Genomic DNA, 23408 nt, shown 5'->3' with positions numbered 1-23408 from the left:
TAGGGACCTTTTTCTGGACCTTCCATTAACAACATTTTAAGTTAAACGCCACGATCCTGTACCCAATGCTTGTTGGTCATAGTATGCCTTTCGAGCCTAGAACGCCGCGCTGAAACCTCGTCATCAGCCAGTAAGTGATCCGACATGCCCAAAGACCTTTTTGGAACGCCTAGAAATGCGATGAGACCAAGGAAAGTATTAAGCGAGAGCGACAGCTTTTGCGCTAGCGCTTGAAGTGACTGAAGCCGGGGGTGTGGGCGGTGCAACATCTATTGCAGGCGTAACCCAGCCCTCCTGGCGGGCCATCCACATGACCAAGTTGAGGTCGAAATTTTCGAAGAAGACTTCGTCAAGGAAGCGAGCCTTGACACCAGCGTAGGCGTGGTACTCCTCGCGAATAGTCTCTGGATCGACCCCGAGGATCCTTCGAAAGCAGGCAATAGTGCATCCTGTGCGGTGCTTGCCCTTGTTGCAGTGGACGAGGATCGGATGGTTGGTGCGATCCATGATCAGGCGCAGAGCTCGTGACATTTCGCACGATTCAACGCGAACTTCGCCCTTGTTGGCCTTGATATGGGCGTGGAAGTGCTGTATACCAGCCTCCTTCATGAAGCCCTGGTACTCTGGTGAGAGCGGCTCTGGGACCAGAGTCAGGATTGTTTTGATTCCAACATCTTTGAGGAATCCGTAGTTCTTCTCTTGGGGGTAGCTGCTGCGGTAGATACAACCAGGAAGGACGGTACCGTAGTTGGCGGGAGCGATCAGAGATGGCAAGCGATCGGATACCGAGCGAACGGAAACAGCGGGTGTGAGAGTACCGTGAGACTCTATTGTACAGGTTACAGAGCACTCGTGGTTTTGAGGATCCACAATAACCTTCAAGTCCTCGTGCTTGGTCTCGCCAGCATGCTGGATAAGCCCATCACTCGCAGCAAGCCCAAGAGAGGCGACAAATTCCCTAATCCTTTCGAATACGCTGTCCTGAGCGTTGTGATCGTGACCGGCGGACGTTGCGGAGTCTCGGTTTGGTAGAGACATGTTGGAAGCGCTGCAGAGCTTCAAGTTGGAGTATGTGAGGACAGTATCAAAGGTCGATGTTCAGGCTATTGCCTGTATTGTGCCTGGACAAGCTGTTGTCTGTATTTCACAGTGCCGGTCGATGTAGCCAGAGATGCTCGGTGGTAGGCCTTGTCGAGTGCCCTTGGGTGCGTTGAGGGCGTGAGTGTCCTGGATGTGAAATTGTTCGAAGACAAGAGGCACAGGGAGGCAGAAGCCGGGCAGCCTTTTTATCTGTTAGTTTTATCTTGCGCGGTAACTAGCTCGCTTTTGAAGGTGCTCGGTACGTATCCGCGCTGTGAACCACGGATGGAGTGGTCGTGTGTGTGGCAGCGAATAGAAGGGCACGCTTTGGAGGTGATGGGGCAGCTCACAGAGCGCGGGTGACAGTAGGTGCAGCATGAATGGAAGAGCAGGAACGTACTTGGCTGTTACCGGCTGGTTACAGGACACATGTTGAAGGCGCCTTGCGGTGATGCGAAGAGGCGGCGAGGTTCATTGTGGTTCAAAGGCAAGGGTGTGGGTGTATACTGTGTAGGAGAGATGGTGTGGGCAGTAGGGGGATATTTGTGTGGTGACAAGTCGGGGCGGTAGCGAAGGAACATCAGCCGTAGTTCGCGGGGTGTGAGAAGTAGTGTGGTTATAACAAAGGCTGGTGTTGTGGACAGTGGAAGAAATCGGGTCGCCCTAGCGCGCCTTTCACTGTTTGAGTAAGATGCGTCGGAACAAATCCGCTTGCATGGTCGACGAATCTCAGGGTCCGCCAAGCTCCGTACGTCACTTGCCGCACCTCTGCAACGGTACTTTTGCATGCAGGAACGCAGGGCATCTCATTCATCCATGGGAACTTCGTCGCCTGCGCAACAGCAGCCCTCTGCTCGACGAGCAAACCAGACGCGAGCCCCGCGCTGGTCCGGTCATGCTTGCCAGATGACGGCAAGCACAAAGCAAGCGCCAGTAGCACCTGGGCATGCTTCGCTTCCTGCTTCTGCTCCACGGCCACCGCCCCACCGCCGTCTGTCGCATGGTCCCGACTTGGACGCCGCGTCTCAACACCGTCTCGCTCCCGAGCCTCAGGCGACAGGTCGAGTGCCCTGCTAACCCCGTTGGCTCCGTCATCGCTCCACTCGTACGATATGGAGCCGTGGGTCTAGTTTCTTGGTAGAACCAAGGAATCTTCTCACAAACTCCACGGAACAATCGGCACACCAGAGACGTGGGCAGTTCAGTAGGCGCGTCAGAGCATTACTCTACACGGCAAGATGCCAGTAGCTGGTAAGCCTCAGTAGGCTACTCGCCCACAGAGCACCCAGACGACCTCAAACTCTGAGGCTCAACGGAAGATGCCGGGGAAGAAAGCATCGTGAACCTTTGCCCGTGTGTGCATGACATCTCGTGTGGACAAAAACGAACCCTCTCGAATATCTATGGCGCGTCGATGCCTCCAACTGCAGCTTACTTCTGCTTCTGCAATATTCTTCTCCAAGTCGAATATTGCGTCGCGCCACTTTCACGTGAAGACCCTTGCGAGCACCCGCTAACCGCAACCGGCTAAGCACGTCTTCCCCAGAGTCCTCGTGTCAGGCCGGGCCCGTCGAACCTCGGTCACTCCACTAAACAAAACACGATAAGCATCGTAACATTTCCCAGTCCCCATTACAACTCATTGTTTCTACTTCTGCAGTTCAGCACCATGGAGCCACTGCGATCAACCTCGCGCTCACGCCGCTCCTATCCGAACCTGCACAATCTCTCCATAGCCCCTCTCAGCGCCAAATACCCTCTCGATGCCTCCGTACCGCCCTCACCCGACGAACAAGGGACGCGCACTCCTCCAACATCATACATTGCGCAAAAATCAGCGCCGGCAACACCGGGTGTATTGAGTCTCAGCCAGAGTCGTAGCAGTTCGCGGCAGCGTCCGAGGAAAGCATATGCATACGAGAGTTATTTCGCCAACCCCCATTCGGAGGTTCGCGATGTCGGAGACATACCAAAAGCAAAGAGTACAAGTGTCCTGCAGCCGGGTGTCAGCTTTGCAAACGACGTGCTAGGCATAGATACTGGGAAGAAGAAGCATCACACACGGAAAGGCACCGCGCCCTTGCCTCTACACTCACCTCTCGTGAAGCACCACACAAGGGAGTCAAACGAAGAGTGGCTGCACCGCGCTGGCTTAGCAATCGCTGGGGAGACGAGGGATAGCAAGGGCCAGGGTTGGCTTGTGAGACGAGAAAGCTCTACCAGTCTGGTTGGACAGAGTGACCAGTACGAACAACATCCTTCACACGAGGATTGCCGTATGGCTCTGCTCTCCGGCGAACACCTTGGTGACTCGGATCTCCCCACCTTCTTTTCCCCGCGCATGTCTAGAGCAGGAAGTCGCATCCCCAGTCGCATAGGCTCTCGCGTACCCAGCGCACGGCAAAGTCGACGAGGTAGCAGAGCAGGTAGTCGAGTGGATCTGATCATGTCCGCGGGAGCGAAACCGCAATCGGGAAGAGCCAGCTTCGAGATCTCAGAGCTAGATGAGCGCTTCATTGAGCCTGATTTCATCGAAGCAGATGAAGAGAGCGATGGCGACGAAGAAGAAGTTGCTCGTCTGGCGCGAGAACGCGGGTTTGGGCTTGGAGGTTGGATGGATCGTCTCATTGGATGGACATTGTTCTCGGTGGAGGAAGACAGAGAAGGGTCCGATGACGAGGACGTGGAGGACGACAAAAGCCTACGACTGGACAACCTCACAACAGAAGAGCTGAAACTACGTCGCGAAGTCGAAGCTAAGCGACGCAAGCTCGAACGAGAAGCCATCGTCGCTGCGTCAGCTCTGCATGGACAAGGCGATGCGACCACTACGGATACAGATAGCAGACCAACAACTGGAGAATCTCACCGTACGGCGGCTACTGAAGAGGTCGGCGGTTGGCAAGACGCTGCATGGCTACTAAGCGTTGCTTCCAAAGCGTTGTTCTGATCATAATCACTTAGACAATCCATGGGATTGTCCTAGCCGCACTAATGAAAACTGCGAATGTTCGAGGGGATAGAGTCTTTGCGCCGCCATTTGCTCATAGCGCATCATGCTCGTCCATCCAACCCGTCCTGCCTTATCCTCAGCCCATCATCCACTGCCTCCTGCCCATCCGACATACTCGGTGGTCTATCCTCTCTCTTCGTACCCCAATCACTCTCCGTGCTCCCCAGCACGAGCTCCAATGTCCAACCCTGCGTGAAGAACTCATATCCAATCCAGTTCTTCGTATACACCACGCCATTCAACTTGGCACTCTGAATGTAAATATTCTTGTACTCTTTGTCGAAATTGATGTTATGGATAGTAGCCGTGGCGTTTGTAAGCTTATTGGTAACGGATATGGAAGGGAAGAAGGGTGGAATGATGAAGTAGACATTTTGGCCTGGATTTGGAAAGAGACCAAGCATGCTAAAGATTGTGAAGGATGCCATGCTACCGGAATCGTCGTTGCCTGGAAGTCCGCCGGGTGTGGCATTGAATCGTGATGGGATGTCTGCGTTTCGGATTAGCAGCTACAGACCGTCTCACCTAACCCTGTCCCTTCATCTAGCAAAGACTTACAATAATGTGCTCTCTCGGCACTAAGCGCCGGTCTGCCTGCAAAGTGTGACAGGTATACGGTGAGAAAGACTGGCTCATTTCCGATATCTGCCAGACCACTCGTGTGGAAGTAGTCCAGTCTGCGCTGGAATGTCTCGTCACCACCGAGTAACTCGATAACTCCTCTAACATCGTGTGGTACGAAAAACATGTACTCCCACACACTGCTCTCAAATGTCTCAGAAGGGTTGGTTGTCAGCGAGCAGAAGTCGGTCAAAGGACTACAGGCAGTAGGGTCTTGGTAGCCCCACGTTCCGTTTAGGTTCTTCGGTTGGAAAAAGCCCGTGAATCCCGTATCGACCCCGTTGATGGACGAGGTTTGATCAGCTTTGAAGAGATTTCGCCAGTTTGTCGCGCGAGACAAGTATTTCGCTGTCGTATTCTTACCAAGACCCTTTGCTAGGGTGGCGAGGTTATAGTCGTTGTAAGCATATTCCAAGGATCGAGAGATACTTCTAGAGTTTGTGCCGAAGCCATGAGGGTCAAAGTCAGAAACTGGGATGTAGTTCAAGGTCTTCCAACTTGCTAGGCCACCGCGGCCCTCTTTACTCCACTCCAAGGGCTCATTCTCCGCGTCATTGACGATGGCTTCGTAGGCGAGTTCCCAGTCTATACCGGTAATGTTCTTAATATAGGCGTCGGCTAGAACGTTGTCGGCGTTTGAACCGCCCTGTGTCCAACCCTTGCAGGTGCTCATCATACAGTCTGGTAACCAGCCACGGTACTTGTATGTGTCAAGAAGACTTTGTACCAAACTAGACATGAGCGATGGGTCTAGGACGCTGAGAAAAGGTAACTGCACACGCCACATATCCCAGAGACAGTAGAAACTATCAAAGTATGGCTCGTTGCTTTGCCAGTGTGGATTCTCGCCAGTATAGTTCTGAGGTGAAATCATAGTACGGTAGACAGCACTCCAGAAACTGGTCTGTATGTTGTTTTCCACATCGCCAATCTCGATAGCTATTGGTCCAAGTTTCTCCCGCCATTGTTTTTCAGCCGATGTGACGAGTGTGTCAAAGTCTGTATCAGGCGTTGGAATCTCGCTCTCAGCACTTTGGCAAGCCTGGTCAGTGCTGATGAAGCTCAACCCCATCTGAAATATTGACGTATGACGTCAGTGTATATCTCGAACGCAGTTCGTACAAAGGAGACTTTACCCGCGCAAGTAATGATCCAGAAAGCGGGCCATTGAAGCGTATGAAGCCACCAGCTTGAACGTAGAAATTATTGAACCCACGGGTAACATGCAACTCCTTTGGTTGTTCACCCGCCCTATCGTTAACCCATACTCCAGAGTCTTTGATAGATCCCCCAGAAATATCCAGGCAAAAATAGGCCATATAGGAACCTGCTCCAAAGCTAGGCAGAAAAGTGGCATTGCCTTTTATTCTGCCCACCTGTTGGCCTCCATCCGCCTCTATGGTGATGGAAGCATTCTGGCGACTCGCCCAAAGATCTGTCAGGTCAAGCATTACAAGTGGATCATTACTTTGGGTTTGAATAGATGGTGCTGGAAAACTGAAGCGAAAGAGCGCAGCGTGTTCAGAGACGGTCATATCAGCGCGTATCCCGTTTTCCAGTGTCAGCCCAAAGTAGCCTGGGCGTGCTTCGATTGATTCATTCCGGTAACGAGTTGCGCGTGCTGCGATTGAAAACTCGCATGTGTTGATGTCATTCCCTGAGCAGATCTGAGGGAAGATAGGGAAGTTGCCCAAGCTTGGATTCCCTCCAGTTCCAGAATCATGCAAAGCCGAGAAGCCAGTGATGTTGCTATTGTCTGTGGAGAACCCTCCAGTATTCTCGCCATCCACATCTGCCACGGCTTTGTTTTATTTTAGCATTGGCTGTTGGTATTGATACCCTCTGCTACTAACCTTTTGCCATACCATAAGGTAGCGTTGCACCTGCGAAAACATTTCCGCCATCCCTACTGCCAATCAATGGATCGATCCATCGTAGGGAGTCCAAGCCTTGATAGTGCTTCGCCTGTGCCTCTGTGCTTGACGGCGTTACAAGATATGTGAATGTCTGGATATAAGGAATCAAGGTCTTCATGTTGAACCTTCGTGCTCGCGTCCGCCCGTATACTTGTGCTGGATCGAGAGAGCGTGTATCTTGCTAGGCGAATCCAAAAGCGAGGCCCCGTGAACACTCCGACGGTGCGCGTGGTCGCCCTTGTGGTTTGTAAATCGAATGGAGCGGGTGCAAAGCAAACGAAGGCTACGACATGTGCTGGAACTGAAATTCTTAAGTGTCTACAAGTATCATCATAATGAGGTTGTTTGCATCAGGACGTTGATGGCTCCTCACTGTCTGAGTGGGGTGTATTGCGGGGTAGAGAAACCGGCTGTCTGGTACTGTAACCTCACTCATCTACATTGTAGCGTCTGCTGATGATGTCGGTGACTTCAGAGCGCCGGCAGTAGAGCATAGAGTTGAGACTCTGAGCTTATGTTCAGCCTTGCACAGCCATCTCGCCTTGTCTTTGGCCAAGAAGACGCCCTGTGATGCCTGCCCTACAACCGGTTTCTCATAATGATGTGCAAGTTGTGACGCAACCACAGCATCCATGGGTCTTGTGCCGCGAAAAGAAAAGCGCACAAGGATCCCATTGATCGTATATCGAACCCAAGACCATTGCCCTAAAATGGATGCCATTGACAGCTGTACGAATATGCCGGTGAGTATGCGCCCGCATACGCGATTTTGTTATTTGTGACAAGCAACCATACTATCAACCCTCATGACAAAGGAAGGGAGGAAGGCTAAAAGGAGTAGATCCTAAATATTCAAAACAAGACAACTCTATCTCAACTTCTTACATTCAGTACATTTCAGATTTGCCAACTATAGGTTCTATGGCTGGATCTCAAAGGAGTGGTTTATTGTGTGGAGCATAATCTTCAATGCATGGTTCGGAGCCCAACAATCCACAGCCTAGTCTTGACCGGGTCGTGTACCCGGCTAGCCGAGTCCTTCAGCTTGAAGAAACAACAGACATGCATGTGCTTTTTCAACCGGATACGATATTTAAGTTACTTTGCCCCTTGGCAGTATCGGGAGGCCCTACCACCCTTATTCAGAGGTGAACGATAGCGGAACTAGAGCAGAAAGCCATCCAGCTCCAAGTGTCAAATCCCAATATCTTTCCGTTCCAAATTTCGACCACGCATGATTTGCACAATCTCGAACATTTCGTCCAACATGGCAGCATCGTCTTGATCAGCTACGTTTGCTGCCAAGGTGCGGTGGATTTGTGCATTCTCATATCCAACGAACACGAGTGCCTCGTGTGTTTCTTGTGCAACATCACATCGCCAGCCGCTGGCCGCTTTGAACGAATTAATTCCTTGAAACTGTTGCGTATATTTGGCGACGGCCTTCTCCGGAGATTCGATGCAATCTTTCTTGAGACTAAGTCTTTCCATCGACAGTATCGGTGCCTCTAGAGGAAGTACGTGCATACCGTCTAATTCCACGTGCATAGTCCAACCGAATTGGAGCATGTCTTCTTGGGGGCCAAGAACCTCGTCTCGGGCTGGAGAATCCAGAAACTTTTGGTGCGCATCCAAACTTGGCCATATTCCTAGAATATAGATCAAAGCGGGGTCCTCGATGCAGTTGTAGAACTGTGAATTCGTGTGCAGTTTTTCTCGGACGGATGCCAAACTCTGTATTAACGCTGGATCGTCTGCCGCCACCTTCCTGAGACGCAGTTGCGTGATCTCGAGAACTGCCATGCTTCACCGTGGGTGTGAATAACGCGTCACTTCCTGACGTGGACCGATCTCGTATAGTGGGACCATGTAAGAAGAGGAGCACTCGAGAGGAACTGGGAAGACGGCCGCCAAAGGTACGGTCACTTTGATACCTAGCGCCTTGGCATTCTATTCTGCGCTATGCGATTAGGTTAAGGCCAGTCAGCGTTTTCTGTCGCATATCTGCTGCCTGAACATCATTCGCGCCTGGTGCGCCTCGCATGCTTCAGACAACAAGGTTACGCGAAACCTGCCTGCCTCGGTCGATCAAAACTATTCTATTGGTCTCTCGCAGACCCTTCGCATGACCTCGCAGTCCGCCTCTTCGACTACCGTGGCCACTGCGTTACACCACCTCTTCAAAGATAGTTGCATGCAGCTCCGACTATTGTTAACAGGTATCCTGGCACACGTTTGCTTGGTGAGTCAAGGCGACGCCATGTACGTTTCCGAAACCCTTCCAATAACCGGTCTTTTGGGCATCGCCAGCACGAAGCCAACCTATCATCACATATTCTTCTTATGATGCTTGTCCCCATCTCGTAGCGCAAAAATAGTCAGTCAAACATTTCCAGGCAACAGTAAAAACCAAGTGTTCCATGCCATCGCTTTCTAAGGTGGGATTCCGACGCCATTTCGTCGAGACCGGAACGCCCTTGAGGCCATCTAAGTGAAGATGTCTCTCGATGTATGATGTTCGCTCGCAAGCATGTCCGCAGTGGTTTTATGTCACAGACGCTTAGCAGAATTACGCATTGGGGTCACACAGCCCTGAAGCCATCTAACGGTATGGTTGCATACCGGTGAGCGGGCTGGTAACCGGAGACATCTGGAGCTCCAGCGTGCTAGACTCTTTTGGAGGCCTTGGTCATCGGGCTCATAAGCGAGATCGTAATCCCATTAGTCGGGGCTGCTTGTTTACAGTATAGTGCTGCAAGCCAGCTAGGGCTCAGCCGTACACCTGGCGTCCCCTGACTAACATGAACCACTCACATCCGCGGCGTTGCTTCACGCTCACGGTCTAAGCCCCCGAATCTCGTAGCCCATGTCTACGTGCCATTGCATAGTACAGCAGAGTATATACCGCTACAGGGGAGCATATCTGCGGATTGCACATGCTGAACCCTTCCAAGGTTCTTGTGCCTCTGGTATCTCTACCATTGATGTCGTCGCCACAAGATCGCGGTGTTATGGTCGAAAGCTCTTCAGGTGACTCGCCAACGTTGTCGGATAACGGGAATGAGAGTGCACAGCCACTATCTCGCAGACCGATTCCAAGGAAGGGACATACCAAGTCACGCCGTGGTTGTTTTAACTGCAAGAAGAGGTGCTTTTGGAGAGAATCAAGCGCAAGTGTGTGTATACGTTCTGACCCTAGCACAGGAGGATCAAATGCAACGAAAGACACCCTGAATGCAGCCATTGTATCAAAGTGGGATTGCAGTGCGAGTATCCAGCAAACATTATCCAAGCAATGCAACGGCCTCTTACATTGCCACAGCCTCAAGAAGTAGGCAAGCCGCCATCAACGCTAGGTGTTTTCGTAAGTGTATTCTTGGGCCTGGGTTCAATATCACAACATCTAATAGTCAAAGTCTATGGCAGATATGCGTTTGTTCCATCATTTCCTCATCACGGCCTACCCGCATCTTCCTGTCGGAGCCGACAAGATCTGGACTACGACGATTCCTGGCTTCGCGCACAGGGTATGTACCTTCCTCCACACCTCCAAACGCCAACTGGAGTGCTGAGTGTTTCAGTATGAGTATCTCATGCACTCAATCCTGGGGCTAGCCGCATCGCACTTAGATGCCATTACGCATTCTGGTGTAGCCGAACAGGCCATACAGCATAGAATTCTCGCCATGAAGTCTCTCAACGAAGCGCTCTCAGCACCTCCAACAACCAGTTGCGAACGAGATGCAAGAATGGCAGCAGCCATAGCACTTGCTTTCCAATCAAGTCACTTACAGGATGGTATGGCAGAATTCCTCACGATGGTCCGTGGGTGCAATCTGATCGGAGGCGACGAGACGTTGTTGAGACACGACTCAATCTTCAGTGTAAGTACACTCGTCTTAAATAACTAAGCTCGAGGCTCAAACTAATCGTTTTCAGGCATTTCGTGAAGATTGCCACCTCCGAACAATGCAAATGCGCGTCGGGACGTCGCCACTGACTTGCGTCAACCACGAAGATCTTGACATGGCCGCGTCATCTCTCAACCTCATCAAGGCTCTAAGAATGTCCGAATGGGAGCGATCATATTGGGAGATACTAGTATGCACAGTCAGTCATGCATACGACAGTCCGGTCGAGACATACACTACCTTCGTCATGCTCTACAACACGCCATCCCAATGGACCCACGAGGAGTTTCAAGCCTTCATAAATCCCAGCAACAGTGTTGCACAAATTCTCCTGGCCCATTTTATCGCAATTCAAGCCATCCTTACACCGATTCTCTACCTTGAGCGAGTCGACTTCCAGGGTGTTCATGCCCCAACTGCGGTGCTGGGCTGGATCGAAGAGACATACTGGAATATTCCGTACCATATGAGGCATCACGTTGAATGGCCTAGAAAAGTGTCTCGATATCCTTTTATGCGATTCGTGGGTCAGAATCGGGTTGAATACTGCGATACGGATCCGCTTCCGGCTTAGATCTGCAAGAGACTACGCGTTGAGTTTGTATGTCTTCGAGTTTTACTATCAGTAAAGTATCGCACTTTCGCCTAAAGACCTTTTCGTAGCATCGAGATACCCGCAGCGGCTTTGCAGTTTCAAATCACAGTCACTCCGCTTTTCACCGATTCTTTATGCTGTCTGCGTACCAAAATCATTCTCTGATCTTTGCGCTGGAACGTAATGAATATTATTGGGCTGAAGACCATGACCTAGCGATTGGAAAAGTCTGGAAATGACACCTACTCGTCAGGTCGGTCAAGGCCTACTCGATGCGTTGTGAATTTGTCACTCGAATTCTCTTACTTCTTCAATCTCTCTACAAGCCTCAAAAGGCAGAAAACCCATTTAGTGCATGCCTGTGGTAACGGTCTTGTATCGGTTCTGGGAAAACAAAATGCCAATTGACATGCTTGTGCATTATGTCTCGATCCAAGCTTAAACCCGGCTATCATCATACCCTACTGACAAGATATTACGTTACGTAGACATGCTCCCGAACCACTTCCTCATCAAACTCTTCCTCTCTTTCTTTAGTTCGATGAAATCGTTCTCCTCCGCCAGCACACTATCCTTCAACCTGCCGACCCATTTTGGAGGTCCCCTCTCTCTAACACATTTCTCTTGTGCCTTGATCCAATACTCTTGCTCCATAGTGCGATCATTACAAGCATTGGAGTACCAGTCATGCCACTCCTTGTGATCCCATCCACATCTGCTCCCCCATTTCTCTTTGATCTTTTCGACAAATCCCTCGAGCTCTGTCTTCGCGCAAGCAGAGCAAAGAGTCTCTTGTGGAAGAAAGCCAGAGATTGGTGTGCGGTAATAGGTGTAATGGTTCGAATAAGGTGTATAGTAGGCTTTGCAATGTGAAGATGTGCAGGGACGGAGTGTATAGCGCCAATCCCAGACGTCTTCTTGTGCTCCAGGTTTTTCTTTTGTGTCGCGATTTTTCTGGCTGAGAGACATAGGGCGGACGCCCAGCACTTTTTGCTTTTGCTTTTGTACCAGCGCAGCATCTTTGTGTCGGCGTTCACGTCTGAAGCCCTCTTTCAGTATTTCAAACTCTGCAGCTATGACGCCCAGAGTCTTCCGTCCGGCACTCTGGCGTAACTTCTCGTACTCGTGTTTGCACGACATATTAGCCTGATTCAAATCTTGGCTAGCATGGCGTGGGCAGTAGCCGTGAAGACGCGACATGTTGTACGGGCTCTGAGGGAGGTAGTAGTTCGATCCTGCACGAGCAGGCGTATAGTGCAAGGTGCATGATGGATACAGGCAAGGTATGTAGTGGTCTAGAGGGTTGTATTGACCTGGCGGCGAGGACACCGAAGGCTCCAAGACTGCTGTAGTGAACTGAGTGGAGATACTCAGGTCGGTAGACTTCATAGACTGGTAGGAAGCCACTCGCGATCTCAAGCCCATGGTTGGCGGTGTGAAATGAGCTGGTAATGGAATTCCGTCCCATCTTGAATCGGGCTCTTGATAAGAAGTCGATCTGGCTTTGAGGCTGCTTACTCGTTTCCTAACAACTTTGAGCGATCCATTTGGACGTGCGGGAAGAGAGACTGGGCGTTTGGTATTTGGCGATATTGGTGCTCCCCACGCTTGATAGTTATCGATCTGTTCCATCAAGGTCGCGGTCGGACTTGCAAACGATGGTATATGATGATACTGAGCCTTCGTGAGAGGATTCGGTATCTTGTTGACCAAAGGTTTCGGAAGCTGGATAGTCTTTGGTCTTGATCTTGGCCAGGTCTGTGACTTTGGCAAAGCATTTGGTTCTGCGAACCGTACCGCCGACGGTGACGATCTCCTACTAGAGACTATGGTCACCGATTCGGAAGACTTGAGACTGGGCTTTAGGCTCGACCTTTGAGGTCTCGGTGGTGACGAGGTGGAGGATGGCGATGTGCTATGCTGATAATCCAACGACGATTGAGACGAGTATGGTGTTGATGGGGCGCTGGAAGCTGTATCGGCGGAAGGCATATTAGGAGGTATTAGATCTGCTGTTTTTTTGGAGCATCGGTAGTGACTGTTGGAGAGCAAATCGTCGACGTGCTGATCAAAGGAACATGGCTGGCTGTCGAGTTTTGTGTACCCTTTGATTACTGAGTGGGTCGCATAGTGTCAGTCCCTAGATGTAAAACCTGAGACATGCCAGGCAGGGATGATGCCAGCAAACTGCCGAATCGAGCCTAATATGCGGGGCTTCTCGAAGGGATGGAAAGGAGATCTAGTGGACGTCCTGTGGTCCAGGAGGAGAACAGTTGTCTCTGGAGTTGCCAGACAAAAAGTTACAGGGCGAATGACGGGCGGTTGAAAAGTAAACATGGGGAAAAGAACGAATCAAGATAGGGGCATTGCAGTCTGCTTGGAAGCGGTTGAGTCGTCGAAAAGTATTCTGCAAACGAGAAAGCAAACAAAAGTGAAAAGGCATAGCATTTTGGGCGGAAAGGCGCAATGAACTCAACCTAGTCATCCGCGCTGACAGACGCCGCACAACACATCGCGCCTACGCTGTTGAGCACCACCAGCCGCGACATTGCTATGTAGAGTCAGAATAGGATTTATGTAGCGAAGGATCTCACATTGCTGAGTATGAAGGGTTATGGATAAGATCCGCAGTGGTGAGAGAGGCGCAGTCCAGTCCCAGTTCAGCCTCGCGAACATGCTGTGTTATTAAGAACGGTACACACGAACCGCGTTCGCACAGCGGATGATGGTTCTAGTAAGTTTGGAAGATTCACGTGATTTTGCGGAGGGGCGAAGGACATGGAGAAGATGCTGTACGTTGATCTGTGCTATCTGTCCACACAACGGGCTGTCGTACAGGTATGTTACATCTAGGCCGAAATACTGTGGATCGTCCCGAAATGATAATAGTGTATGTATATGACCGTTTGAAATTGTTCTGGTGAAGTGTCTACAGTTTGGCCTTGGGCTGTTCTTGCTTGAGCATCGCTTCGGCAACAAGGCGTCGTTGGATCTTTCCTGTTGCAGTCTTGGGCCTGTAAGTGCGTAGTCAGTGCATGTTTCATCAGCAATGTTGTTGTTGACGTACATGATATCGGTGAAGAAAATCTGCAGTTTGTTAGGTGATGTTTCAAATGGCTAGATTGGACTGGACTTCGACATACCTTTTTCGGCAGCTTGAATTTAGCAACGCGGTCTGTCAGCCATGTCTTCAGCTCTCCCGCAGTCAGCGCATGGCCCTCTTTGACCACGACCGCAAGACCAACATCTTGGCCATACATCTCGTCTTCGATGGCGAAGCTCACGGCTTCAGATACTGCGGGATTCTGTGCAATCACGTTGTCGAGCTCAATGGGGCTAATTTTCTCACCACCCTTATTGATCAGCTCCTTGATGCGACCAGTGATGATGACATATCCTTCAGCATCCTGCTTGCCCTGATCTCCGGTACGGAAGAAACCGTCTTTGGTGAAAGATGAGGCATTGGCAGCTGGGTTGTTAAGATATCCCTTGGTGACGTTCTCGCCCCGGATGCAGATCTCTGCTTCTCTTCCTTGTGGTACCTCGTTGCCAGCATCGTCGAGGATCTTAACCTCGACACCCTGGCCAAGTCCCACACTGCCAGGCTTACGTTTGTTGGGAGGAAGAGGGTTACTAGTCATTTGATGCGCAGCCTCTGTCATAGCGTATGCCTCCAATACCGGGGCGCCGAAGGCCTTCTCCAGTTCGTGGAACGTTTTGGGCGAAAGAGGACTGGAGCAAGATCGGATGAAGCGGATCTTGGGCATTGGGCTCGGAAGGGGACTCTTCAGCAGAATCTGGTGGATGGTAGGAACGGCGGTATACCAGTTCGCCTTGTGCTCATTAAAGTCTTTCCAAAACTCGGAGGCGGAGAACTTGGGCGGCACGATAACTGAGCCTCCCGAGGCCAAGGGAGCCAGGAACCCAGCAAGCAAACCGTGGACGTGAAATAGAGGCATAACCAGCATGGTACGATCGTTGGTTGTCAACTCGTAAGTTCCTTGGATGTTCTTCATGGTGCGCAATAAATTGCGATGCGTCAGGGGTACCGCCTTGGGTCGTCCAGTGGTACCGCTCGTGTGCAGCACGAGAGCGACATCGTCTGGCTGCGCAGACTGGACGGGCGCGGTTTTACCCGCAAGCTTTCCAGCCTCCTTTACATCCAGGACAACCTCACTGCCATTGTAGTAGCATTCTGCGATGGCCGCGTTGTATTTCCTTGCTGCACGGACAGCTGCCGCGTCTTGCGCAAATGCACCCTTTGGTACCAAAGCAATTGCTGAGCTCAGGTCGTCGATGTAGAACTCAAACTCGGATTGCTTGTATGCTGGGTTCAGGGGCGCTGCGATAGCTCTCTGCCATGATGCGGCGATGAAGGACACGATGAACTCATACGTGTTGGGCAGTGCGATGGACACGGCTGCCTCGGCAGAAACACCGACCTTTGCCAGTTGTTGTTGGAAGGCCTTGACATCGGTGGCGAGCTTCTTGTACGTGATAGTCAGGGCAGGGCTGCCGGGGACAATGACAGCGGTCGATGTCGAGTCCTTGGAGAAGGCGTGTTCTAAAGTGGTTGGAGACATGATGATTACTAGAAAGGGGATCTGGCGGTTGCGATTAGGTGGACACGCATAAAGCTGGGGGGTCAGAGCGATGGGTACCTCGATGCTTCTATGACGCGCAAGGAAAATCTACTGGCTGACGCGACCACCGGAGCCTGCTCAGATGTATCGGGGAGATATGAAAATGACTTATCAAGGATAAGGATGCTTGGTATGACAGGATAGCAACAGGCGTTCCTGCATGTATGCACACGTAATGAGGCTAACGCCTTAGCGTGGGGAACGAACCAACGCCGACAAAGCGGGCTGGGGTACTTGGCGGCCTTTGACATTGCGCCTGCCACTCGCTCCACCACCCTCACATCAACCTCACCACCTCAACCACGAACCTCAATCACCCCCTCTATTCTGTGTACTGTGCATCCAAACAATAGTTACTAATCCACCCATTTTTTGAACTCTAGGCCCCTCCGCCGCCCTCGACCCGGGGACGCGGGCAACCACATTCGCGTTACTCCAAGTCGCGCCTGCGCGCACATCGATATCGGCATGGCATCTCAGCAGCCGCAGAAGGCGCAAGGCCTGCCCAACCCTTATGGTCTTCCCAACCCGTACGCCCAGAAAGGCCTTCCGAATCCGTATGCTGCGGCCACCATCTCCGCTGCGCCTGTCAAATATACAGAGGAACAGGCCAAGGCCGAGCAACAGAAGAAAGCACCTGGTATCTATCTGAACTGCTCCGTACCATTGCCCTGAAGCATCACTCATGTGATTGTCTAGCTTTCCATAACCCACACAACATCAAGCGTCCCCAGGCCAAGAAGGCTGGCCCAACCATCAAAAAGGCCACCATGTCTGTAGCTGCCCCGCTCTCTTCTTCGGGTCCTGGTCCGGCCAACACCCAGCAGCATGGCATCGACTATTATCGCAGCACCGTAGAGGACGACCTATCCATTATGGAAGAGAAGAGGATCCGCAATTACGAGGAGAAGCAGAGGAAGAAAGAGCAGAAGAAGTTCAACAAGATGTTCGGACAGTGGAACCCTCAGGCTCCCCACAAAGCCGAGCGCTACTCCAACCTTCGAGCATACAAGGCCAGTGGCGGCTACCGACGCAAGAAGGAAGGCTTCACTGCCTTCTTGCGGGGAGCGGCCGTGCAGTACAAGTCTCGCGATGGCAGTGAGGAGACCAACGGTTCCCCTTCGGCCTCCTCTTCGAGCTCAACGCCTGCTACGTTTACAAAACCGTCATTCGCCCCACCCGCATCATACGAAGATAGCTCCGCAGTTCCCTCGTCTGATCTGCCAGGAGAAGACGCCTATGCCCGTCGCATGCGCCTGTCACAACAACAGCCTCATGTCGTACCGCCCCCGCCTCCATCGAGCTATCAAGGTGCGACTATCTCTGCACCGCCGATACGCTATGCAAACGCAACTATATCCGCACCTCCAGTCCGGTTCGAACGCCCCGACACTCAAATGGAAGATGCGGACAACGAGCCAGCCCACGAAGAACGTCCTGCCAAGCGCGCTAAAATTAGCAAGGCGGAAGCCATGATGGCCAAGATGGGTTATAAGAAGGGTCAAGGTCTAGGAAAGAACAACGATGGTGTTGTTACCCATCTGGAAGTGAAAAAGCGCAAGGCCCCACATGGTGCAAGCACTCTCGACGACGAAAACGGCAAGGTCAAGTCACAACAGGTCTGGGACGTCAGTGGTGGCATGCGCACTCAGAAAGACGAGCCTGGCAAGTTTGGTGCCGAGTCCGCTGTTGTCGTCACTTGGGGCTGTGTGGACGGTGTTGACTGGGATGCCAACGCTGCACGCAACGACGGTGGTATCCGACAGGACATGGGTGAAGCGTTCAGCAACAAGGTAAGTCTTACTGTATGGTCCCCAAGGTTCCCTTACTAACAGAAACAGTTTGGTCCCGTCGAACATGTCCAATTAGACGAGAGCAACCAGGACGGCGTAGTCTATATTCACTTCCAGTCAGTGCTCAGTGCCCTCAACGCCGTCAACCGCTTCGATGAAGGGTGGGAATTCAGAGGCCGGAAGATCACTGCCAAATTCTACGACGAGCGCAAGTTCCATTCTGGCATCTACGACCACTAGGGTCCACTCTTTCTAACGTTGTCGGCTGGTTGAGTGTGCGTGCCTTGGATATGAGCCTATGAAAGACTGTCAGAGTTATCAACTTTATAATTGATGTTCTTGGACACATGGAATGCGGCAAGGGACAAGAAGTTGGGAGAAGCGGCATCTCTGTAATGACTCGCATGTGCTTGAGGGGGAAGAAGTGTACGAATTCACAGTTCGAGGAGGGTGATCTACACTCCATTTCAAGAAGAAGTACCGGCACTTACTTTCCCCTCGGCTGCTGTACAAGAAGCCTGAACTAAGATACGCCTGAACTTGATCACCATACGATAAAGAGTCCATGTAGCATTGCGCGTGCGTTATGATTCCATCGTACGAAATGTGTCTTGTACTTGACGCGACCTACACACTCGCTTGTTCATACGGAATTATCAAGGGGTACATGCTTGTGTGGTTGCAAACAGGTGTGTGGTTGCAAACAGGAGATCGTTATCGTATCGTCTAAGAGCAGCTGTGCCGCGCTCTACATACTCGTACTCGTACAAAGTATTACATATTCACTCATCTAATGGAGACTCCAAGATTCGCCCGCAACTAAACCCTGCTTCTCATACGAAGGTGCGCCCGACTCCAAGGTATATACTCCCCCTCTTTACTTGTCTCACCTCGCTCTCGTCTCCAAACTAAGCATTGCCGGGTTTTTCATCGGTATCAATATGCCATACGACATAATTCGGTAGCCCATAAACGCCATAGCCGGCTCTCTTGGCCATCTTTGCAAATCCCTCTGTCTCGGCCTGGTTTTCAAATGCGTAGCTAGGAAAGTTTATGCCAGAACGGTGGACGTCTGCTTTTACAATAATGTTAACGCCACCGATGCCGTCGAGGGGTATTTCTTCGTCCTTGTCTGCGCGCCAGTCGCCCATCTTGGCCATGTACTTGCGGTTCGTGGGGTATTGTTTGTAGCCTATAAAGTCGGATTAGCGAACAAGAATGGTGAGGAGGAAGACGAGGAGGGTAGCACCTTCTGCAAGAACTACGTCCTTGTTGAGAGTAGAAGCGAGTTTGAGACCTTCGGGAGATTCTTGCCAAGAATTGTAATCGACTGAATCTTGTTAGTGAAGACCGTAGTGCTGGTTTGTGGAAAAACTTACAGCGCCCTTCGATATCAACCATTTTGCCGTTCTCCTCCTTGTACCGGTGGAACCAGATGTCTGTTTGTTGTCAGTACTAGCGCCCCAAGATGATATTGCAACACATACTAGGGACAAGGACATCTCGGTCATGTGCCACAAAGTCCTCGATAATCTTGGACGGACTGTCGACAATGTCCACGTCCCTCCAGTAGACCCAGCTGTGCTCTGGTTTCAAAGCAGTGTACAGCAGGTAGTTCCTGGCTCTGCCCAGTGCCTTTCTCCGCGGGCCTTGGGCTTCAAAACTGTGTCTGTCCTCGACACTTTGCGAGAGCGTGACGCCAAAGTCTTTTTCAATAATCATTGTTGATCTGAAAGCAACCTCGGGGTTGTTTTGTACTCTCTCCAGCTCCTTTGCCAAGGCTGCCATAGTATCATCGGTTGAGTCGCCGACCAAAAAGGCCAAATCGATTAGCTCGTGGGGATAGGTGAGCGAGGTGAGGAGGTCGAAGTGTTTCGCAAGGTAGTAGGAGGCATCGCGGAGCGGAGTGAGGATCAGCACACGCTCCTTGTTCTTCACTGCGTCGACGGTCGATGTGATCTTGTTTAGGTCTACATGCTCGATATCGGTGGCATTGACCTGTACTGGCTTATGGTGGTTGAATATCACAGGTGTGTTTAGGTGCGCATGCCAGTCTTCGTTCTCGTTCGCTGTCATGTGCATTGGAGGTTTTGAGGGGCCGAAGCAGTAGAATCTAGTATGGGTAGGAAGGGTTAGCATCGATCCAATAAGAATCACGGCGAGGCCTCTATTGCTCTACTGGACTCGTGCCGATACGGGTCGTGTGACATACCTCTGCACCTCTTGTGCTGCGGACCCCATTGACCGCCATAGCAGCAAAATTGCCGCAACCAGACCGACGGACACCAGAAACCTTGGGTTCCGTACTGTATGCATGACCTGCCGCGATGGTGGCAGCCGTGCTCTGGCGGCCTTCCACGAGTATCCTTTCCCCGCAAGCATGTTGAGTTGGAACGGTCTTGCGTATTCCTTTTCCACCTCTTCCCCTCTAGCCTGGGATATGCGTATCGATGAGCTGCGCGCTCGGACGCTGTCCGTGTTACTCGTCTCCCTCTGTGAATGAAGCGGCGGCGATTGCGACTGTGGCCTCTCCAGTTTGGCGGTTGGGAGCGCCCGGGCGCGCGACGTTTAGGATGAGGACTAAATGTTGCGGGTGACGTCGCAGCGAAGTCGGGCTAGCAAGAGCGGAAGCGACAGACAGCAATGACTAGTCAAAGCAGTGCCCTGACTGGCTACGCAATGGTACAGAGCAGGATAGCGGCGATGGGGGTAAAGGACAGGCGCAATTGCATTACAGGAGCAATTCGCTCAGTACAGATTACCGTTGAGCGCGACGAGCATGCAAATGACGCTAGGTGCAGATCAATCGCGATAGTGCCGCTGATGACGACGCTTCGGAAATATAGTTTTCTGTGAAGCTTTCGTATTTCGCCGAACGACTTGGTGAAGCAGCAGTAATGCGTCCATAGGGAGACTACCATCGTCGCGTGGTATACTTGGGCAGTTTGTCTTTGCGTTGAATGCACGACAGCACCTGCATCCTGCAAGACGCACGTGAAAACAGCTGTCAACCAAACATGTCCCGCGCCGCGGCTATCAAGGGCGAGGCTGCGTTGTACATACCGCCCGTGCATGACATGGCTACATGGTGACTGTCGCTAGGCAGTCCGTGATGTGTACAGAAGAGGCCCAATTGTTTACCCACTGTCATCTGTTCTACCAACTTAGTTTGTGCGGCCCGCACGTTAGAGCCCGCTCCCCGTCTTACGACGCAAATGATACGCCCCAGGACGCCTCAAATGCACGTGTGCGCCATGACGAAACTCGAACTGAACAGTTGTAGGAACGTCCTTTTCGAGTATGTGGCTTTGATCACCGGAGCAGGGCCGTCCTGCGAGCTCGCTGAGACCTCAACAAAGGTGAAACCGATGCGAGGTGCCTGTGCAATATCAAACGGTCTAGAATGTTCTCTTTCAAACACTGATGATTAGACTGCGATGACGGCGAATGGAGTCAATGGACTACAGTTCTCTCACAACTAACGAGTGGCACTAAAACGCGTCAAGGTATCGTGGGGGAGTTTTTTATCATGGTGCTTGTTGAGTCGGTCTCTTCTGGTACACACATGTATACAAACAATCAGCAAACAGTAAGGCACAAAACTTAGAAACACACATCACATGAAGATAGGACCAAGTTTGAAGAAAGACTGCATCCCACTATCCCAAACAAAGCGACTCCTTCTGCAATTTTACACACCATGTCGCGGAGCAGACTTAAGTGTACTGCGGATTAACAGTCTGCTCGACCCTCGTAGCCAAGTGATACATACAATTGTTACATGCTGAACCATGAAACCGTCCCCGGAAGCCCTTCAGTCCTCAGATGCTGAACTCCAACGTCAGCGCTTGCTCGCTTGATGCTATACGCTATCAAAGAAAGTCAGATAGTAAGGGTAGTCTATGCAATTAAGGAACGCCAGCGTCATGAGCTTTTTAGAAAAGGAGAACGGCGGCCATGGCGGCAAGACCAAGAGCACCAGTGGCGGCGCTAAGAGTCGAGGCAGCGCCAGTGGAGTCGCCAGCATCATCCTGCTTGGTGCCCTTGTGGCCCTCACCAGCGGGGTCGATGAGCTTGCCCTCGCACTTGTAGCCACCCTCGATGAGCTTCTTGTCCTTGAGGGGCTTGTAGGCAGCGCAGGTCTCAGTCACGTTGTCGGTGGACTGGAGGTTGAAGGCACCCGAAACGCTGTTGAGCTCGGGTGTAGTGACGCTATCAAGGGTCAGTGAATCGCACAGCACATTCGATTCAGACAAGACTTACTCTGTGAAGTTGCCGCTCATGTCGAAAGCTCCGCCGATGCTCTTAAGAGCGGGGAAGCCATCTACCTCGATGAGCTTGGAGTTGTTGGCGACCTGGAGGTTGCCAGAGATCTTTCCGAGCATGGGAAAGGAGACGTTGGACAGGTTCTCGTTGGCGACAAGAGCAACAGCCTCGCCGACGGAAGTAAGGTTGGGAGCAGCGAACGACTCGAAACCGTTGTTGTAGAGACCGAGAGAGCCGTTCAAGCGCTCGAGAGAAGGAACAGAGACTGAACCACAGAACCGGAAGGTCAGGTTGCTAGCCCAGATGAGGTTGGGCAGATCGACCTTGACGGCCTCGTTGTTGTCGGCAAGAGTCAGCGATGTCGAGACGTTGCCAAGCTGCATGGAAATCTCATCAATGTAACCGTTGTTGGCGATGAAGACAGTGTCGACCTCCTCGATGTTGATGCCCTTGAGCGAGCGAAGAGCGGTGTTCTGGATGTCGACCTTGTTGGCCCTGGTGACCTCGGCGGTGAAGCCAATCTCCTGGAGGTTGGGCAGGGCGTTCCACTTGATGGAGTCGATGCTCTTGAGCTTGGGGAAGTTGACAGCGTTGAGGCGGGTGAGGCCGTCGAGCTGCATCTCGCCGTCGAGCTCCTCGAGGTCGCTGGCGCTGATCTGCCTCATCTCAGAGTTTTCAGTGGCAACGAGGTTGCCGTCGATCTTCTTGACGCCGCTGAAGGAGATGTCGTCGGTGGTGCCAGTCGCGATGGCGATGTTACCAGTGAAGGTTGAGCACGTGGCAATGGCGCTGGCGTCACCGGCATTCTGGATGGTGGTGGTGGCAGAAACACTGCAGGCAGCTGGTTGTCTCGTTAGCAAGGGATGTGGGCAGTCAATTGAGTCTGATGGAGCATACCGTAGGCACCGCTGGCAGCAGCCAGGGCGGGGAGGGCGATCTTGAGCACAGAAGGCATCTTGTGTAGTCGGCGTGGGTTGGTGGTAACTGGGAGCAAGAAAAGTCAGCGGACGCGTCGTCGACAGAGGCGATTGGCAAAATAGTGGACTGGGCAACACGGACCTGGGATATTAAGACTGCTCGCTCCGTTTCAGTTGCGTGGGCTCGGCGGGCTGTTTGGTCGTGGTGGAAAGATGCTGGAGCGAGAGGAAGAATTAACAAGTAAAGCAGGCAGTATTAAACGGAGTAGTCCCAGGGGCGCAATGGAGAAGGCGCGTTCGTCTGCAGCGAGCGAATGTGGGTGAAGACGGAGGGAGAAGGGACAGAAAGGCATTCAAATGGGGCGCGGCGCGAGAAAAGGGGAGCGCGGTGGTGCCAGGCCGGGCAGGCGCTAATTACGCTAGTAGGGCCGGGTGGAGATCATAGGCGGCCAGAGCGTGTCCACCATCATCGATCAAGCAAGCAAGCAGGCGGGCAAGCAAGCAAGCAAACAGGCAAGCAAACAGGCTCGCTCAGTGAAAGCTGCTGTCCTGCCAACCGCCCACCACACTCCCATGGCCGTCGACGAGCGTCCTTGTTCGTGCCCGCGCTTGTGGCTATCTGCATACTGTGTCGCCACGACTGCGCCAGGGCC

General features: G+C 52.0%; 8 protein-coding genes across 8 annotated transcripts; 3 read left to right on the top strand and 5 right to left on the bottom strand.

Moving 5' to 3' along the window:
- Nucleotides 1-198: 198 nt before the first annotated feature.
- Nucleotides 199-1038, bottom strand: ACET3X_004105 (uncharacterized protein; the record flags this gene model as incomplete). Its single annotated transcript, XM_069450274.1, has 1 exon — nucleotides 199-1038. The coding sequence occupies one exon, from the start codon at nucleotides 1036-1038 to the stop codon at nucleotides 199-201; it is 840 nt and encodes a 279-aa protein (XP_069308083.1).
- Nucleotides 1039-1098: 60 nt separating this feature from the next.
- On the bottom strand, nucleotides 1099-1977 carry ACET3X_004104 (uncharacterized protein; the record flags this gene model as incomplete). The annotated part of the gene is made up of 3 exons (XM_069450273.1): nucleotides 1099-1282; nucleotides 1481-1494; nucleotides 1948-1977. The coding sequence occupies 3 exons, from the start codon at nucleotides 1975-1977 to the stop codon at nucleotides 1099-1101; spliced, it is 228 nt and encodes a 75-aa protein (XP_069308082.1).
- A 772-nt stretch (nucleotides 1978-2749) lies between these two features.
- ACET3X_004103 (uncharacterized protein) lies at nucleotides 2750-4030 on the top strand (the record flags this gene model as incomplete). Its single annotated transcript, XM_069450272.1, has 1 exon — nucleotides 2750-4030. The coding sequence occupies one exon, from the start codon at nucleotides 2750-2752 to the stop codon at nucleotides 4028-4030; it is 1281 nt and encodes a 426-aa protein (XP_069308081.1).
- A 104-nt stretch (nucleotides 4031-4134) lies between these two features.
- Nucleotides 4135-6748, bottom strand: ACET3X_004102 (uncharacterized protein; the record flags this gene model as incomplete). The annotated part of the gene is made up of 4 exons (XM_069450270.1): nucleotides 4135-4583; nucleotides 4652-5786; nucleotides 5851-6515; nucleotides 6568-6748. The coding sequence occupies 4 exons, from the start codon at nucleotides 6746-6748 to the stop codon at nucleotides 4135-4137; spliced, it is 2430 nt and encodes an 809-aa protein (XP_069308080.1).
- Nucleotides 6749-9925: 3177 nt separating this feature from the next.
- Nucleotides 9926-11115, top strand: ACET3X_004101 (uncharacterized protein; the record flags this gene model as incomplete). Its single annotated transcript, XM_069450269.1, has 4 exons — nucleotides 9926-9994; nucleotides 10047-10157; nucleotides 10212-10514; nucleotides 10570-11115. The coding sequence occupies 4 exons, from the start codon at nucleotides 9926-9928 to the stop codon at nucleotides 11113-11115; spliced, it is 1029 nt and encodes a 342-aa protein (XP_069308079.1).
- Nucleotides 11116-16037: 4922 nt separating this feature from the next.
- ACET3X_004100 (uncharacterized protein) lies at nucleotides 16038-18112 on the top strand. Its single transcript, XM_069450268.1, has 3 exons — nucleotides 16038-16419; nucleotides 16479-17572; nucleotides 17621-18112. The coding sequence occupies exons 1-3, from the start codon at nucleotides 16248-16250 to the stop codon at nucleotides 17810-17812; spliced, it is 1458 nt and encodes a 485-aa protein (XP_069308078.1). The 5' UTR covers nucleotides 16038-16247; the 3' UTR covers nucleotides 17813-18112.
- A 368-nt stretch (nucleotides 18113-18480) lies between these two features.
- On the bottom strand, nucleotides 18481-19954 carry ACET3X_004099 (uncharacterized protein; the record flags this gene model as incomplete). The annotated part of the gene is made up of 5 exons (XM_069450267.1): nucleotides 18481-18764; nucleotides 18822-18902; nucleotides 18952-19011; nucleotides 19060-19685; nucleotides 19785-19954. 5 exons carry the CDS (start codon nucleotides 19952-19954, stop codon nucleotides 18481-18483), a joined length of 1221 nt encoding a protein of 406 aa, XP_069308077.1.
- Nucleotides 19955-21507: 1553 nt separating this feature from the next.
- On the bottom strand, nucleotides 21508-23330 carry ACET3X_004098 (uncharacterized protein; the record flags this gene model as incomplete). Its single annotated transcript, XM_069450266.1, has 5 exons — nucleotides 21508-21784; nucleotides 21836-22679; nucleotides 22736-22822; nucleotides 22898-22911; nucleotides 23320-23330. The coding sequence occupies 5 exons, from the start codon at nucleotides 23328-23330 to the stop codon at nucleotides 21508-21510; spliced, it is 1233 nt and encodes a 410-aa protein (XP_069308076.1).
- Between the last annotated feature and the right edge of the window lie 78 nt (nucleotides 23331-23408).

The sequence above is a fragment of the Alternaria dauci genome, chromosome 3 (genome assembly GCF_042100115.1).
Source record: "Alternaria dauci strain A2016 chromosome 3, whole genome shotgun sequence".
In the NCBI taxonomy this organism is placed as follows: domain Eukaryota; kingdom Fungi; phylum Ascomycota; class Dothideomycetes; order Pleosporales; family Pleosporaceae; genus Alternaria; species Alternaria dauci.
This window is presented reverse-complemented; position numbering and strand designations above follow the sequence as displayed.